Source organism: Lolium perenne, chromosome 4 (genome assembly GCF_019359855.2).
Source record: "Lolium perenne isolate Kyuss_39 chromosome 4, Kyuss_2.0, whole genome shotgun sequence".
In the NCBI taxonomy this organism is placed as follows: Eukaryota; Viridiplantae; Streptophyta; class Magnoliopsida; order Poales; family Poaceae; genus Lolium; species Lolium perenne.
The window spans coordinates 299,522,964-299,538,861 of NC_067247.2; the positions used below are offsets into that span (position 1 = coordinate 299,522,964).

General features: G+C 44.7%; 2 protein-coding genes and 1 long non-coding RNA gene across 7 annotated transcripts; 2 read left to right on the forward strand and 1 right to left on the reverse strand.

Moving 5' to 3' along the window:
- Window positions 1-989: 989 nt before the first annotated feature.
- On the reverse strand, window positions 990-5,857 carry LOC127295898 (uncharacterized). Of its 5 annotated transcripts, none has more exons than XR_011743713.1 (11): window positions 5,134-5,857; window positions 4,813-5,062; window positions 4,667-4,727; window positions 4,472-4,543; window positions 4,033-4,371; window positions 3,825-3,916; window positions 3,167-3,298; window positions 2,895-3,012; window positions 2,201-2,288; window positions 1,521-1,696; window positions 990-1,289 (listed from the first exon to the last, which is right to left on the reverse strand). It is a non-coding gene; the product is annotated as an uncharacterized lncRNA (long non-coding RNA). The 5 variants fall into 5 exon arrangements; XR_007848156.2 differs by having other exon boundaries at window positions 2,895-2,941; window positions 3,825-3,920; XR_007848153.2 differs by having other exon boundaries at window positions 2,201-2,275; window positions 3,825-3,920.
- Window positions 5,858-6,335: 478 nt separating this feature from the next.
- LOC127295900 (MEIOTIC F-BOX protein MOF-like) lies at window positions 6,336-7,435 on the forward strand. The gene has a single exon (XM_051325902.2). It carries the CDS (start codon window positions 6,454-6,456, stop codon window positions 7,051-7,053), a length of 600 nt encoding a protein of 199 aa, XP_051181862.1. The 5' UTR covers window positions 6,336-6,453; the 3' UTR covers window positions 7,054-7,435.
- A 4,355-nt stretch (window positions 7,436-11,790) lies between these two features.
- LOC127295899 (protein IN2-1 homolog A) lies at window positions 11,791-14,038 on the forward strand. Its single transcript, XM_051325901.2, has 9 exons — window positions 11,791-11,966; window positions 12,064-12,138; window positions 12,268-12,328; window positions 12,463-12,552; window positions 12,677-12,775; window positions 12,887-12,995; window positions 13,334-13,410; window positions 13,505-13,693; window positions 13,828-14,038. Exons 1-9 carry the CDS (start codon window positions 11,869-11,871, stop codon window positions 13,834-13,836), a joined length of 807 nt encoding a protein of 268 aa, XP_051181861.1. The 5' UTR covers window positions 11,791-11,868; the 3' UTR covers window positions 13,837-14,038.
- The last annotated feature ends 1,860 nt before the right edge of the window (window positions 14,039-15,898 follow it).

Below are 15,898 nucleotides of genomic sequence, written 5' to 3' on the forward strand. Positions count from 1 at the left end.
GGCCGATATGAGCGTCAAGGTGTTCGACGAGACGCGCTGCCACCGACACTACCACGACGACACCGATGAGGAGGACAACTGAATGTTGTTTCTTGGCAGCGAAAATAAGCATAAAGGTTTCTGGATGTTCTTCCTCTAAAGGACCAACATGGCTATCATCACCAGCTGGATTTTCCAGTTTGGGTGACTGGGAGTGCCTGAGAGTGTTCTTTCTTGGCAGCGAACACGAAATCTACGATGCCAACACTAATTAGGTTTTTTTATTTTACAATGTTTTAATTTGTGTCAACCATGATTCAAACTATGTATTAGTTGTGGATACCATGTTCCAAACTATACCTTAATTTGTGTAAACCATGTTCAGAATTATGTATTAGTTTGTGGGATGTTTCTTCTCTCTATTGAAATAAAAATGCAAAAGGAAAATAAAAAATATTTTAATGTTTGGGGACGGTGTTTAGGGAATGCGGCTGATGAGCGACGTCCACAAACGCGACACGAACGAAACACGTTCTCCAAATATTTGATCCGACGCCATTTGGGGACGCGGCTGGGTGCTCTAAAGTATTTGACCGCACCCAAGCTATCTACTGAACTAATTCATCGATGGGCATTATGTTATTGAACTAATTTTTCTATGTTTCAAGCGGCTCCATCGATGGAGTAGACTAGGAAGTTGCAGCGCGGCGGCACGCCGCGCCCGTGAGATGACATTGATTGAGACAATGTCGTGAGATGAGCTTGGATGAAATAGTAAAGTAAAATGGCTGGTTATTGCTCTGCTTTGGGGCCATCAGTGATTAGCGTTGTCGTTTTTTTCGATGGAGAAAAGGGCAATGATTTCCTTAGATGGTGTCTCATGGTAAAGGTATATGAACCGAGCAGTCAATCTGCATAACTCCAGGCTGGTTATTGTGCTGATAACGGTATACGAACTAAGCAAACCCCAGGCAAAAATATCATGGCTAAATGTGAACCTGGCGCAAAACTGACAGGGAAAAAACCTAGGTCATCTCTAAAATGTCGTAATAAAAAGCGTCCATCAAGCTCTATCGGTTGTGTCACAGCTTGTAAACAACTCATACTAATTACATAGAACGGTATCTGCACAAACAAAACAAAGAACTACAAAAGGCTTCGATACAGGGCACCAGTGTCGAAATTCCAACATAAACCACTGATAAGTCTATACACCAACCATCATAATCAGGAAAAAAAAATGTGCCAGCCACACATACGTTGCAAAATAATGTCTTGGACCTATTGATCTCATCTGTGTGAATTGTATCCTAAAAATAAAAACATAAACCATTATTAATAATCTAGATGCACAGCATAGATATATCTGAATCATTGGCATGGGATTGTGTATACATGAAACTGTAGATTGCAGTGGATACATCTATAGCAATAAGGCTACCTTAAAGCTCTAGCTTGAATTTGTATATTTAGCCAAGTAAAGGATCCAAACATTACATAGAGATAAACACAATCAGTAGCACGCGCACACATTTGCATACCTGCGAGTATTCACTCACTTGTTTGAGATATGCACTGTTAATGTAAGTTCTGGTCTGTAGTGCAAACGTCAATGATCAATTCAGTTGTCGCCGTCTATCCTCATCTAGAATATTATCCCACCAAAACTTCCTGGTGAGTGTTGGGCGTCAATCCCGACCAAGACAGAACTCGGCACCTATTTTTAGAAGAGGAAATTTCAGTAGCTGGACGAAAAAGATCAACGTAGTAATATTATAAAGAAATAGCATGATCTGTGCTACACAAATATTCATATTTATTTAGCTAATAGCCAAGCAGTTATGAATGGCATAAAGTGTAAGTACAGGGTATGAGGGTAGGACATAAACATGTGTAACGAAAAGAGTGGTAGCAACTGAGGAATGGCTTCCGATACTATTATGATTTGTACACAGAGGCCAATCTAGACTGAAGGGCCAATTCCAAATAGAAGTAAACAGTTCAGTTCCATACAGTCTGATAATCCTTCATGACACCTAGAAAAATCATGTCAGTGAGTCGGCTCTAGAAGGATTTCTACCAAAAAAGCAAGTCCAATTATCATAAGGAAAACTGGGGAGAATCAAAATCTAGTTGTCAGTGATATCTTTGATAGCGTGGTTATCTCAGATTCAAGCAATATTTGGCCTATGCGACAAAACTGTATTGTTAAGGTTACTACCAATGGTATAATTCTCTAGCTTTTGGGCCTGTCTTCATTGCCTCATAAAATTCGCACCACCTCAGATAGTTCTTCCTGAGTAAAAAACCTGGTCATGCCAAACTATTATCATCAATAGTGCTGGAGCAGCCCTAAACAGTGACCTGACATAATCAACTCTCAAGCTCCTATCGAGTATCGACCATGTTCACCTCATGAACTTCCATTGGCACACAAAATAACATTCACATATGCAGAACTCATAACAGCAGAAGAATTCAGTAGAAATACTCGCACCTTACAGCCAGGCATCATCAGACACCAAAAACTCAAGCACCAAAGTCAATAGGAAATCTGATATTTTCAGTGCATAGCACATAGCATTTACAGAGCCAGAATTTATAACTGCAAAAGGTTCCATTAAAAACTACTAACAACACCTATATTTCGAAGTCACGTAGCTTAAATCTGTTGGCACATGATAGTGCAATGCGAGAAATGCGAGAATAAGCAGGAAACATGATATTTTCAGTAAGAACCAGAACCTGGAAAAAAAGGACAGTGAGAAATTATGCTGGCCAACTAAATAAAATTCAGTACCAGCCAAAGAATGTCCATAGAAACTTGAAAAGGGTATAGAAGATAAGGAGATTAAATAAACAAATCAAAAGAGAATAAAGATTAAGAAAAATTAACACACAAAGGTCAAACTAACCAGGAGAACGATGAGAAGACTGTTCACTGAATCGGCAGACCGGCAGCCTGTACAACAAATAACCCATGAGAAACATCTGCTCTGGAATATATTCCAATGCTTCCAAAATCAGCATGACCTGCAAAGGCAGATTGCAGAGGTACAAAACAGAATTAAGGAAGAAGAAAACGGCCGCGATACATAACAACCTGCAGCAAGACAGCTGTATACTATAGAAAGAACGAACAACGAAATACAAAGCAACACCAAAATGAGAGGATCCGCAGCAGTACCATGGGATGTATCAACAACCAGCCTCTTTCCCAATGAAAGCTCACGCCCCCAAGTTTCTGCATCAGAAAGAGAACCTAGACCAACAGATGAAGAGGAAGCAATTTCTTCCGCAAAGTTGGGCCAGTTTATATCTAGACAATATAAGGAAATAGTGTAAAAAAATAACTTTTTTTGATTGAGATTTTTTGGTCACCCCAAAACTTAAGATCACTCAGTCCAAGCAAACTTTATAAGTAGTAAAATGCAACTAACAGGTCTGAAGCCTGCAATCTAAACATGAAAAGGAAAAACATATTAGGATTAATATAAGTCCTAATTTTAAACAAAGTAACTTCACTGCGAATCATAATGAATGCAAAGAAATAACTAAGTAAACACTAATTTCAAGATTCAATCGAGAAGTTGCTGAATGGTGCACACAGAGGCTACAATATTGATTGCACGAAAAGCTGCCTACTTAATCTCGCAAATCAAGTTTACAAATTGACTCAGAATATTAGAAATAGAAAAGAGAGCATGTACCACTTATGGAGCTATCAAGACATATAGTATATGTATGCACAATAATGCTTATATATAATCAAGATAAGGATTAGCAATGAACAAACAGATAAATTATACATCAACAGGAGAGTATGGATAAACTGATTGCCATACCTCTAGCTTCTCTTCATTCACTCTATGCCCTTTAGCCTGATGCACTCTTGTATATTTTCTGGAGAAACAAAGTTGAGTGGGACTTATAATACCTGACTGTCCAAGAACAAAGAAGTACTTCAGTTCATATTACTTGGGTCATTCCGTTGGTACTTTGCAGAACAAAGAATGCAAGATAGCACACAATAGAGAAAAGGAACAAAATTACCAGTGCGACCATGAAGCACATTGTCGACCGGCAGCTTGCCCAAACAGATCTCTCCTCTTCGTGCTTCCACCCCCCGACAACACATGCACAACCAATGAAGAACCCATGAGAACATGTGAAGAAGCAACATCAGGCAAAGGTAGGCCAAGAGGCCAGAGTATTGTTGGAAATAGAAAACTTAACATTTACAAACAGGGAATTGTAAGAAAGGAGTTTCATAATGAAAGTATCTAAGTAGCAAAAAATCTTAACACTAATTGTAAGCAAAAACATTGCAAGGAAGTGACCTGAAATTGTTTGTCCTGTCTGCATCTGCTTGAATCAATAGCAGACTTGTACCTGATTGTTATGTCCAAACCAAATAACAAAACTAACCTGTGATCACTCCAAAATACACACAAACAAATGCAAGCTAAATGAATGCTTTAACATGACATACCTGAATCCGAATTGTTACTTTTTAGATAAGCAAAGGAACAACCGACCAATTTATTTTCAGGGGTGCCATTTGCTGTAATATATGGAACAAACAACATAGATGGATTTTCAGAAGGCAGGAAGCAGAATAATAGTTGAGCAGAATCTTGTTCATATTTTTCTTCAAAGACTAACCATAACAAATTACAGCTCATACCTAATAGCAGGCGGACATCCAAAAAAAAGTTCCAATTCCTTTGTCTTCTAGGTATAACGAACTGCATAGAGTAGTTGCCATATATTGGTTAAACAGAAATATATAGAGTAATGTTTCACCTACGGAAGGATCCTATCAGTAATAACCTGATGGACAATTCATACGATCTCTGCAGCAAAAGCGTCTCAGGACCTGGAGTCTCCTTTCCTTGTTGAGCATGAATAGAACCACCGAGTAAGCCAGCAGGGTTGCGATGGTGGTGCTCAACCTGAACCCCCCGCCACTCCTTTAAACGCTCGAATCTGGTAGCGGAGTCAAAGTCGTGCAGGTGGCCAGAGTACCCGTCTGGTGGTAGCCGTGGAGCCGAGGACGCACCGGCGAAGATCAAAATCCTCCCTAACAAAGAGAGTGATGAGGCTGGAGAAAGAGAGTGTCAGAGGAGAGAGCGTTGAAGCGATGTACTGTACCTGCGTAAAGACCCGCGTAGCCGCTGGAATCGTGGTCGACGTGGTTGTCTCCGTCCTAGCCGCTCCCTGCTTGTCATCCTGCCTCCATGCCGACGGCATCGCCTCCACCCCGACTCCCTCCTGAGGCCTCGCGGGGTAGTAGTGGAGTACCTCCATGCCGAGGGCATTTCAGGCGGCACGTGACCTTGGCGACAACGCAGAGCAGCGACGGTGCTGCGGACCTGGGCGGTGGGAGGCATATGTGGAGGGGAGAGGACGACCACGGGGGAGTGGAGAAGCAGGGGCACAGTGGTGCAGACCATAGGGACGACCCAGGCTGTGACCCCGAGAGGCAGAGGAGGAGGTGAAGAGGGGGAGAACCCTGCAGGGGATTTGACGGAGATCGGCGACGCCGCGCCTCCCCTCTGCTCTCCTCCGGTGGTACTGATCCCTTCTGGCACATGGAGGAGGTGGGCTCTGCTGGCGTCCACGCAGGGGACTTGGCTGGAGGTGTCGGAAGGCCTCCACACAGGAGTTCCGCCATCAAGCCTCGGGCTCCTCCACCGCGCCGCCACGCGCGTCGATGGCCCCCTCGGGAGGCAGCAGAGCGGCCCGGGAGAGGAGAAGCTTTCATGAGGAGCTGCAGGCAGCAAGCCACCCACGGCAGAGGAACTCGGTCTGGGAGGGGGAGGAGCCGCCCGCTCCTGGGCGGAGGATGTGAGCTGGAGATTTTTTTTTTTTGACCCCATCGGTGGGGATTGGGGAGGATGAAGAATCGATGGGATTGGGGAGGAAGAGGTCTGGATTTTTCTGGCCGAACGTGTTCACCGCTTTGACCGCACCGCTTTGACTACATGGTTAAGATTGAATCCAACGGCAATGTTAATCGGAGGCACCGTTGATATCCAATTTTTACATGTCTACAGTAACCTGAATAGCTGAGATTTCAGCAAAAGGGGTCAGCTTTTATATATAGTAATGCGTCAGTGCATTAGTTGATATAGTTAGCTTGCAATCATTAACGCATCGATGCTCACATTACCCAAGCTATCCAACGCATGCCCTGAACGAACATGCATAGCTCGGCCGCTGACTCTGTAGGTCCGCCGCTGCTGGTCCGTGCCTTCGTGGGCTTGGGGTTCACCAGTCCCAGAAATCCGCCTCCATAAATGGACCCGGCTAGACGGCGTAAAAGGAAATCACTTCAATCACAGGTGCAACGCGATCTCGATCTTCTCGCGGGTAATCCCGATCTCCTTTGGTTCCTCTATGAAATTGGACAGATCGAACTAGAACATCGTCGATCGACCCACACCAGGAAACTAAGCAGCGTCTGCCGCCATGGAGGTCGCCCGTGGCAGACGAAAGCCCAGCGGCCGGGACCGGCTGAGCAACCTGCCGGATTGCCTCCTCCACGCCATCCTCTCGCAGCTCCGGTCCCGGCAGGCCGTCCAGACGTGCGCCCTGTCGCGGAGGTGGGCCCACCTCTGGCGCGGCGTCTCCTGCATCCACATCGACAGCGCCGACTTCTCCAACCAGCAGCGTCGTCACCACCAGGTCTATTCCCAGGTGCAGGAGGAGGAGGAGGAGGAGGCGCTCGCCAAGCTGGAGGATTTCGCCGACAGTCTCGTGCTCAGCCGTGGCCAATCCTCCTCCTCCCCGGAGCCGCCGCTGGACTCTCTACGGCTGCGCGTTCACCGCGGAGGTCCACGCGGGGATGTCAATATGTGCAGGTGGATTCGCCGCGGCCTGAAGCTGTCGCCAGCGGCGCTCGACGTATCGGGGGGCGACGGCTACCGGGTCAGCCTAACTTCCCTCCCCCATCGCGTCTCCGGAGGCGGCGCTCGCCGCCTCACCAGGCTTCGTCTGGACAACGTGGTCCTCCAACATGACTTCAGGGATCGATCTCTTCCCTGTGCTAGAAGACCTAGAGATCATTAACGCTGTCTTCGCGTCCGAGATCTGGCAGATCGCGTCCGACACGCTCACTAGCCTAACCCTAGTGAACGCGTCCTCTCGCTCCACCACGAGTATATGCAGCGTCCGGATCGCCGCCCCTCGCCTCGCATCGCTGCGGCTGGAGTCCACGCTCGCTCGGCTCGCGACCATTCGTTTCAATATTATGTCGGATGCTCGAGCTTGTCTCGCCCAAGCATCCATCCGCATACTCGACCAGACGGATCAGGATCGTAAGCCCTGGAGCCCGGAAGACGATAAGGGTGAACCGAAACCGGACAACAACAGGGAACATATACGTAATCTGCGCTCTCTCATCGTCGACTCCCTGTCCAATGTTACTAGCTTGCACCTCTCTGGTTTCCAAGAAACGGTACTCGATCATCCTCGCTCCATTCCTTTAACAAATGATCGATAGTGATACTAACATACTCTTGACTTCATACCTCGTGCAGAAGCAGTTGGTGTTGTGCGAGGTGCTGAATGGGGCCTACCCATGGCGCCTCACCCCAATGTCATCGTTTCCCAACCTGATAAGTTTGGTCCTTGAAGATTGTGACCTTGGGTACAACCTACGAACTCTCTGGCTTTTTCTGCGCTCCACTCCTGCAATCAGCAGGCTTGCTCTTGATAGATGCGGGGTATGGACGTCTCTTCCTGCACAAAACAGACATATAAAAAATGCTAAAATAAGGATTAGTTCTATACTGCATTTTTTAAAGTGTCGTTGATAGTGATATTTTTAATGCCTTTTCTTTCCCGTGTGGTAATTTTTTTAACAATCCAGTTAACCCACTTTCAACTCACCTAGCTAGCCACTAGACTACCCATAGTGAGTGTTAAAATATGCATATGACACTAGTCTATGTTGCAACCTTTATAGTGCATAGTAACATAGATGTTGTATCATACATGAGTGTATTAATTAGCTTGTAGACTCATTTTATTTTGAAAAGTTTGATATTATGGTAATGTAGCTAGTCACCACAATCATCTTCCTCTTTATTTAATACAATTAATACCATGTCATTAAAATGCCTAGTTAGCAATGCATATAGTTACATATTAGTACCATAGTTACTTCCACTATGAGCAGTCTAGATGATAATCCGTAGTATGTTCGTGCAATTAACACCCTAATTCCGTGTGTGCATAGACGCGGGAGTATTCACCCTATGGTTTTTCGGCGAGGAATCAAACAAAAGATTTGGAGACCACGACAGTGTTACCCCACCTCAAGTTGGTGCGAACCATACGTGGAGACTCCAGGGTTCCCTCCATGGTGAAAAAGAAGCTACCATCGACAAACGTCACACATATAGGATATCAACAATGTCTTTTTCCATTTCAATCGTCATCGTCATTGAGTAACAGTTACCCTTCATGGTGAAAAAGAAGCTACCATCGACTAACATCATTAAGTGTAGAAGAGATTAGATCTGACTTGTCCTTTTCTAAGTTGATTTACTTTCATTAGAGTTCTCGTCAGGTGAGTAATTAAGTTTCACTAAATTCCATGACATTGTCACATAGATAGGGTATCAAGAATGCTCTGGTTCATTTCAGTAGTCATCCATCATGGAGTGCCACAGTGAATGTCATGCTATTGCTACCCCACAACCTTCTTTAGAAAATTGGCTTGTACCATTATTCAGGCCATGAAACATGTTAGCAACATGTAGAAAATCTAAATGTGAGTCGAAGAAAGCAAATTTGTCCTAGTAGATGTGGCTGTGATTCTACAATGCCACTTTTATGAGTGGTACGCGAAGTATCGGCTGGTGCCCATGCTAAGGTAATGACCAATCCTCCCCGTAGGTCCAATAGTAATTACTTAGGGTAGAAGAAAGTGTAGGCTTGCACATCTATGGCGTGGCATGTAGAAGAGCCGGCTGCTTCAGGTGAAAAGTGTGACCCTAGGAGAATAAATGTGAGAAATAGAGGAGAAAGAAGAGAAAGAAGAGAAAGAAGGCAAACCAAATAAATGGAGTGGCTAGGAGGAGGCATAGTGAGACCCAACAAAATAGATGAGACAACCACTTGCATTGTGTAATTTTTTCATACACGACAACCTGAGATCAATTTATCTAGGTGGAGAGCTAGAGCAGTAGCATGGTACCTGGTCGCAGATGATCGGCATGACATGACAGGGGGGAGGCTCGTGGAAGTGTGATACACACAAGACAATCCAACAAGTATTTTTGAAGACCTAAATTCCACACGCCTAGGAGGGACCCTGTTTGGACATACAACCTCTACGGGCTTCCCTGGATTGGTCCACACGTCCCTAGGACCCCGTGGTCTCGATGCTCTCCAACTCAAAGAACGCCGAAGAATGGGAAGCATAAAGGCAAGAGAAACGGTATGTAGATTGAGTTTGTGATTGTTTGTCATTTTTTAATCGTCCGTGACCTTTAGGTATAATAAGTGTCAAGTGGAGTTTTCATGCAAGAGTCATGCTTGGATTCACATGTCCAATATGGATGGGCAGGTTCGAATCTTTCATTCCTATAATCTGGTATGACCATCCGATCCCTTTTTGAGGTTAAAAACACACTCGGGTCGAGGTGACTCTATAAAGGAAAGTTATTCGTCTTGAATAGGCGAATTTTTTCATGTTGAGAACTTTCCATCCGAGGTCATCTTGGGACTCAGCTTCAGTGACTTGCTGAACCTAAGTCACCTATCTCAACCCTTCAGTTTAGATCCAATGGACCAGATCAATCGAGATTCACACTAAAAATTCAAACTTCTCAGAAAAAATTGAAAAAAATCCTATATATCGTACATGTTCAGTTTCATATTCTGAGTTATTTTCAATTTATTTGGATTAGCGATTTGTGTAAATAGCCTTTCGCAGAAAAAATTCAAGATTCATAATTTTCAATTTACTGAACATGTATGATATATACGATTTTTTTTTCAATTTTTTCTGAGAAGTTTGAATTTTTTTAGTGTGAATCTTGATCGATCTAGTCCATTGGATCTAAACTGAAAGACTAAGATGGGTGACTTAGCCTCGGTGACTTAGGTTCAGCAAGTCAGTGAAGCTGAGTCCGTCATCTTGACGACTCGTTTTCACTCAGAGATGGAATTAAACTGTAGTGGCCTCCTTAGCCATTAGATTTGTGCTGTGATCCATGTAACCTATGAGTTGCATGTGGGTCACAACTTTTTTTTTCAATTGCACATGAGTTGTAACTGTGAAAAATATCCACACGGTGCAAAGTAAATATTCAGACAGTACACAACAAAACTTGTAGTTTTACTTCTTGTGGGTTTTCTTGTGCAAAGTTGCTTGACACAAATATTTGTCTTGTGTGGTGACCATATGTGTAATCTCTGTAAACAGATTGTCTAATGAAATATATGGTTACATCAAAAAAAAAATTGATCCATGAGGTTAAAAAAGTTCAGATACCATAACTCGACTGAGCACCAGGTGCTCCCTCTCCATAACAAGTTAACAACTATTCCTCAAAAAAAAAAACCCTGTTTTCTGCTCAATTTATTCATTCCTGGAAATAAAAATGAAACTATGGCAAAGAACAAAAGTTCCACTACAATAAGCTTTGCGTGTGAAAGATGATCCAATCAGTTACGTCATAAAGTGACAACACTGAGAACAATCATTGGGAAGATATCTAGTGCTACGTATGACTTGCATGCTCCTGATTCCACGTGAATCTGGGCCATCCAAACTGGTCCAATGGACAGGATTGAACATAACTCGTGATCAATCTCCCACCTGGTATATTTGCACATTAGCCCCTGTAGTTTTTTGAATTGCAACGAAAGATCCTGTTTATCCCCAAATCACCTCTCGTCTAGGGGAGATGCAAGCACGGAGATTACCACTCCTCATGTTTCCCGAGCGCAACAGCATCCACTGCAGTTTGAAGAGATGCAATAGCAGCAGCCTTTTTATAAACATCGCCGGCCGAGCCACCTGTAGTTCTAGCATCTATGTCGAGATATAGAGAACGAACCGCTGTCATAGGCTGCCTGCTCGTGGCTCTATTCATGGCCAAAGGTCGAAGCATCAGGATCCTTGTGCGGGCGGGCGATTCCTGGAGAAACCGTGGACTACATCTCAAGCAATTAACAGTAAAACAATCTTAATTTGTGTCTACCGATTCCGCAATCATCGGCCACATCTCAAGCAATTATTATGTAAAAATCTCAGTCAATCTATGCTCGTGGCAGCGGCTGGCTGGTACTGCACCAGCGGAAGGGATTGTTGGTCTAGCACTCCAGCCTTGCTAGGCATGCATCTCACGCTCCCTTAGCCTAGAGGAGATTTGGAGAAGGTGTGATCTAACGTGAGGGAGCCAAACTTTACAATCCAAAAAACGGTAGGGTCGAATGTGCATATGTGACACAGTGAGAGAAAGATTGTGAACCATGTTTCATCCTGTCCATTGATGTAAACTGGAAGGTCCAGATTGCTCTGGAATCATGTAGCACATATATGGCTGGTAGTACTAGATATCCTCTCAACAATCATTCTATACCACCTGCAGCAGCCGGGCTGCTGCTGAAGATCATATATGACCCAATCAGTTACGTCACCCCGTCAATATCGGGTAGAAGCAGACGTCAAAAGTCGAACCGAACTAGCTCGATTGGGACCGAATGACCCGATCGGCGCTAGTAGAGTGATTAGCCCGAAGCAGAGACCTTCCATCATCTAAGATAAAGTAATGGATCCACTCTCCAACTTGGTTTCCATCTCTCTGCGACGCTGACGCATAAATACTCGGGACAACTCGCTCGCCGGTCACCACCGCAACGCATCAGATGTTCAGATCACTCAGAGTTATAACCAGCGCATCTTGTCACATCCCTGTTCTAGCTAATTACGCCGGAATGGCCGCAGCTGCAGCACCATCCAGGAGGTGAGTGATTACTTTGATTAGGTAGGCACGGCACCTCTGTACATCGTTTTAGTACTACATGGATTATTGAGACGGTTGGAACTGGTGTGTGTTGCAGCTTCACTAAAGAAGTGCTCCCGCCTGCACTGGGCGCCGTCTCCGAGCCCCCTCCCCTCTTCGATGGCACCACCAGGTAACTACCTGCTACTCGCTACTACTACTAGTAATCTTCATTTCAGCATTTCCATTGGGATTTGGGATTCAATTCATGAGCTACTTTACTAACCATCGATTGATCAATCTATTTCTTTGCGATGTGAAGGCTCTATGTTTGTTACATCTGCCCATTTGCTCAGCGCGCTTGGGTTACCCGGAACTGCAAGGTACTACTAATCAGTATACCTGAAATCAGCTGTAGCTACTTGCCGATCCAAACTCGGCCCATCTATCATCGCTGAACCTGTCGTTGTTTAGCTGAAAGAAATACCTGAAACATGCTTCCTTATTTTTTGTGCAGGGTTTGCAGGACGAGATCAAGCTAGTCGCCATTAATCTGGAGGACAAACCTGCCTGGTACAAGGACAAGGTCTACCATCCACAGGGCACGGTAAAGAACGTACTCCAGTTCATCCATCATCTGTTCATCCAGTTCCTTCCTATTCTCACGCGCTACCTCCAATCCGTGCTCTCCGTTGACAATTTTTACACTTCGCCGTTGACGTTTTGGATAGGTCCCTTCCCTGGAGCACAATGGCAAAGTCACCGGAGAAAGCTTGGATTTGATCAAGTACATCGACAGCAATTTCCAGGGCCCGGCACTGCTTCCTCAAGTAAGAAGGGAAATCATAAACCCAACGACCGTTCACCATCAGGAACAGTTATTTCGGTTAATGTTTCAGTCTTCTTACAGTCTTTGGATGTGTCGATGGCCACTTTGCCAGGACCCTGCTAAAAGGGAGTTTGCTGATGAGCTGATTGCGTATGCTGACGCGTTTACCAAAGCACTCTACGCGCCCTTGATCTCCAGAGTAGACATGTCAGATGAGGCCGGTAAGAACAGCTGGCTAGCTATTCCCTCCGTTTTTTTACTTACTTAGCATTCTACGTTTAGTCGAAATCAAACTTTATCAAGTTTGATAAGTAATATAGAAAAAAATCAACATCCATAATACCAAAGGTATATAATATAAAAATATAGTTCGCGTCAATTTTAATATTATAGATGTTATATTGCATATGTTGATATATTTTTTCTAAATATTTAGCTAAACTTTATAAAGTTTGACAACGCAAGCTAATTTTGAACGGAAGGAGTTGCAGTTTTCTAGATCAGAGGAATATCGCGTTGGATTAACTGATACTGATCAAGCTTACATTTTGTTTGTCAGTTGCTGCTCTAGACAAGATCGAAGCTGCCCTGTCCAAGTTCAGTGACGGCCCGTTCTTCCTTGGCCAATTTAGCTTGGTATGCTAATCTACTCCATCCAATGTGTTTAGTTTTAATTCCGCAGGAAAGTGTGTAGTAAATAATTGCTTTAATTCGATCGCATAATTTGTAGGCGGATATTGCTTACGTTACGGTTTTGGAGAGGCTTCAGATATACTATTCTCACGTCAGGAACTACGAGATCGCCAAAGGCAGGCCCAACCTTGACAAATTCATTGGGGAGATGAACAAGATTGAAGCGTATAAGCAGACCAAAAACCAACCGCTAATATTGCTTGATTGTGCGAAGAGGCATCTCAAGGCAAATACATTTTTCCTAATCAAAGTCTTAAGATCTTGTCCTGTTTTTTTTAACGTTTTGTACTTCCAAAAATAGATATCGCAGATTTGTCTATAATATTGTTTGACACTGTCTTTCTTGCTGTGGGCTTTCAGATTGCTTAAGAATTGGAGATGTTGCCATCTGCCAAGAATAACGGGAGTCGATGCCAGGGAATGATGGCTTCTGAATAGACGAAGGCTCAAGTCTCATTATGAGTTGGCTTGATTGTCATAGCAAAGAGTTGTAGTATATGTTTCCTTCCTAATGAACGACGCCATGTTGTAACCTGCATATCATAAGATAATAATTTACTATCTTATTCCATTCCAAAACATTGCATCGACATGGAGAGTCTCCGAAGTATAATCGTTCACAGCACGCACTCAGGTTCATAGTAGTGGAAATAAAATTTAAATACACGATACTTCTGAAATATTTTTCATGAAAGAGTGTATTGCCGCTATTTGACCATTCTCAGCAGAAAAAAAGCATATGAGTGCAGATTTATTTTTGCCCTTTATGAGCTATACCGCCCTTCCATCTACCGTGAGACCGTGCTTTCAGATTCACAATTTTACCTTTTGACACTATACAGCAATATATTGAACTCTATAATTAGGGGTGGAGTCATTTTTAATTTATTTTACTCTGACTCACATGATGTGAGACATCTCCATTTGTATACATCTAGAGGCTAACCACGCCCCTGGGTTGCACGCGCGTGCCGCTCCGGGGCAATCGACTCTTCCACCTAAAAACCAGATCACCAACCCTCCTTGGCCGCCGCTGGCGGCACCGGTGGTGGCGCCCTGGACGCCGAAGGCGACGAGGGTGAGGATGGCGTCCTCCTGGTTCTCCTCTTCGCGCGGAGAGGTGGAATAGATGGGAGACGCTAGACTTGGCGCCGAATCCAGCGTGGCGGCGGGAAGCGGTGGTCGAGAGGCGGCCTGGGGCGCGGTGAACGACGGTGTGGGCAGCGGCTGTCTAGGTCCATGGGACGAAGGGTTGCGGCTATTGCGCCCCCACCATGGCCGTCACTTCCTTTTGTGGTCGTCGATCTACTCCGACACAGTACCGTTTGTTGTCGTGCGGGTGTGGTGGCCAGAGTCATCCTTGATCTGCCGGCTTTTGCCGATGGATCAGGTGTACAGTGATGGCCGGATGCGTCGGGGCTCGGCTTGAATAAAAGCGGCGGTCCTAGGGTTCCTCTCGCGCCAAGATGAAGATCCGCTTGATGCCTTTCCTCCGAGATCTGGTGGGAGTGTCGAGTTTTGGAAGGCTCCGCCAGTGAATTCCCCCTAGTGCGCCGTATGCCTGGAGATAGTTGGATCGGATGGGATTCGTTCCTACGCACGCATGTCTTTTCTCGACCATTTGGTTTTGGAGGGAATGGCGCGAAGCTCTGCTATATGTTGCCATCAGGAGACATGTTGGTCCGTGTTGAAGTCAGAGGCGGAGAATGTCATGGAAGACGATAATTGAGAACTAGTAATGGTGGTTCGAGTCTTTGCGGCGATGAGGAATTGACTTTTTGTTTCAGGTTTCGTAGTAGCGGTATGCAAGTGGGGGCGGAAGTTCAAAGTGTTACGTTTTAGAGTAAAAATCCAAGGTCTGCCCTTAATTGGTTGTGCATGACAATGCCTTGTTGAAGGCATTGTTTTGAGAGTGGAGACTATCTTCAGGGTAAAAACCTAAGATCCTCGATCGGGCGACGACGGTTGTGCACTGTTTCCTTCTTGGAGGCGTCACTTATGGAGAACCTGGATTTTAGGTGTTGTCTTGGTGGTGTGTGTGCTGCTGCTGCTGCAAAGACCGAAGCACTGCAGCGAGACTTATCTTCTCCTTCTTTTTCATTTTTTTTGGCTCTGTGCATCGGTGGTGCCATTAGGGTACTGCACATGGAGAGGCTAGATGTAATTGGTATCTTGGCGATATCAATATATTTCCTTTTTCAAAAAATTTAGAGGCTAACCGAAAGCGAATTCCCGCTGGCCAATATAATATAACCATCTAAAGATGTAATTGATGCATCCCATGTGCCACCCACATAAATCAGATTTTCCTGGCCGTAGATCTTGCCTCTAGCGAATCCAAGCCGTTCGTTTTTTACCGCACCAGTATAAAAGGGCAGCCTTGAAAACCCTATTTGCGGGCCCCCAATCTCTTCGCGACACTCGTCCTCCA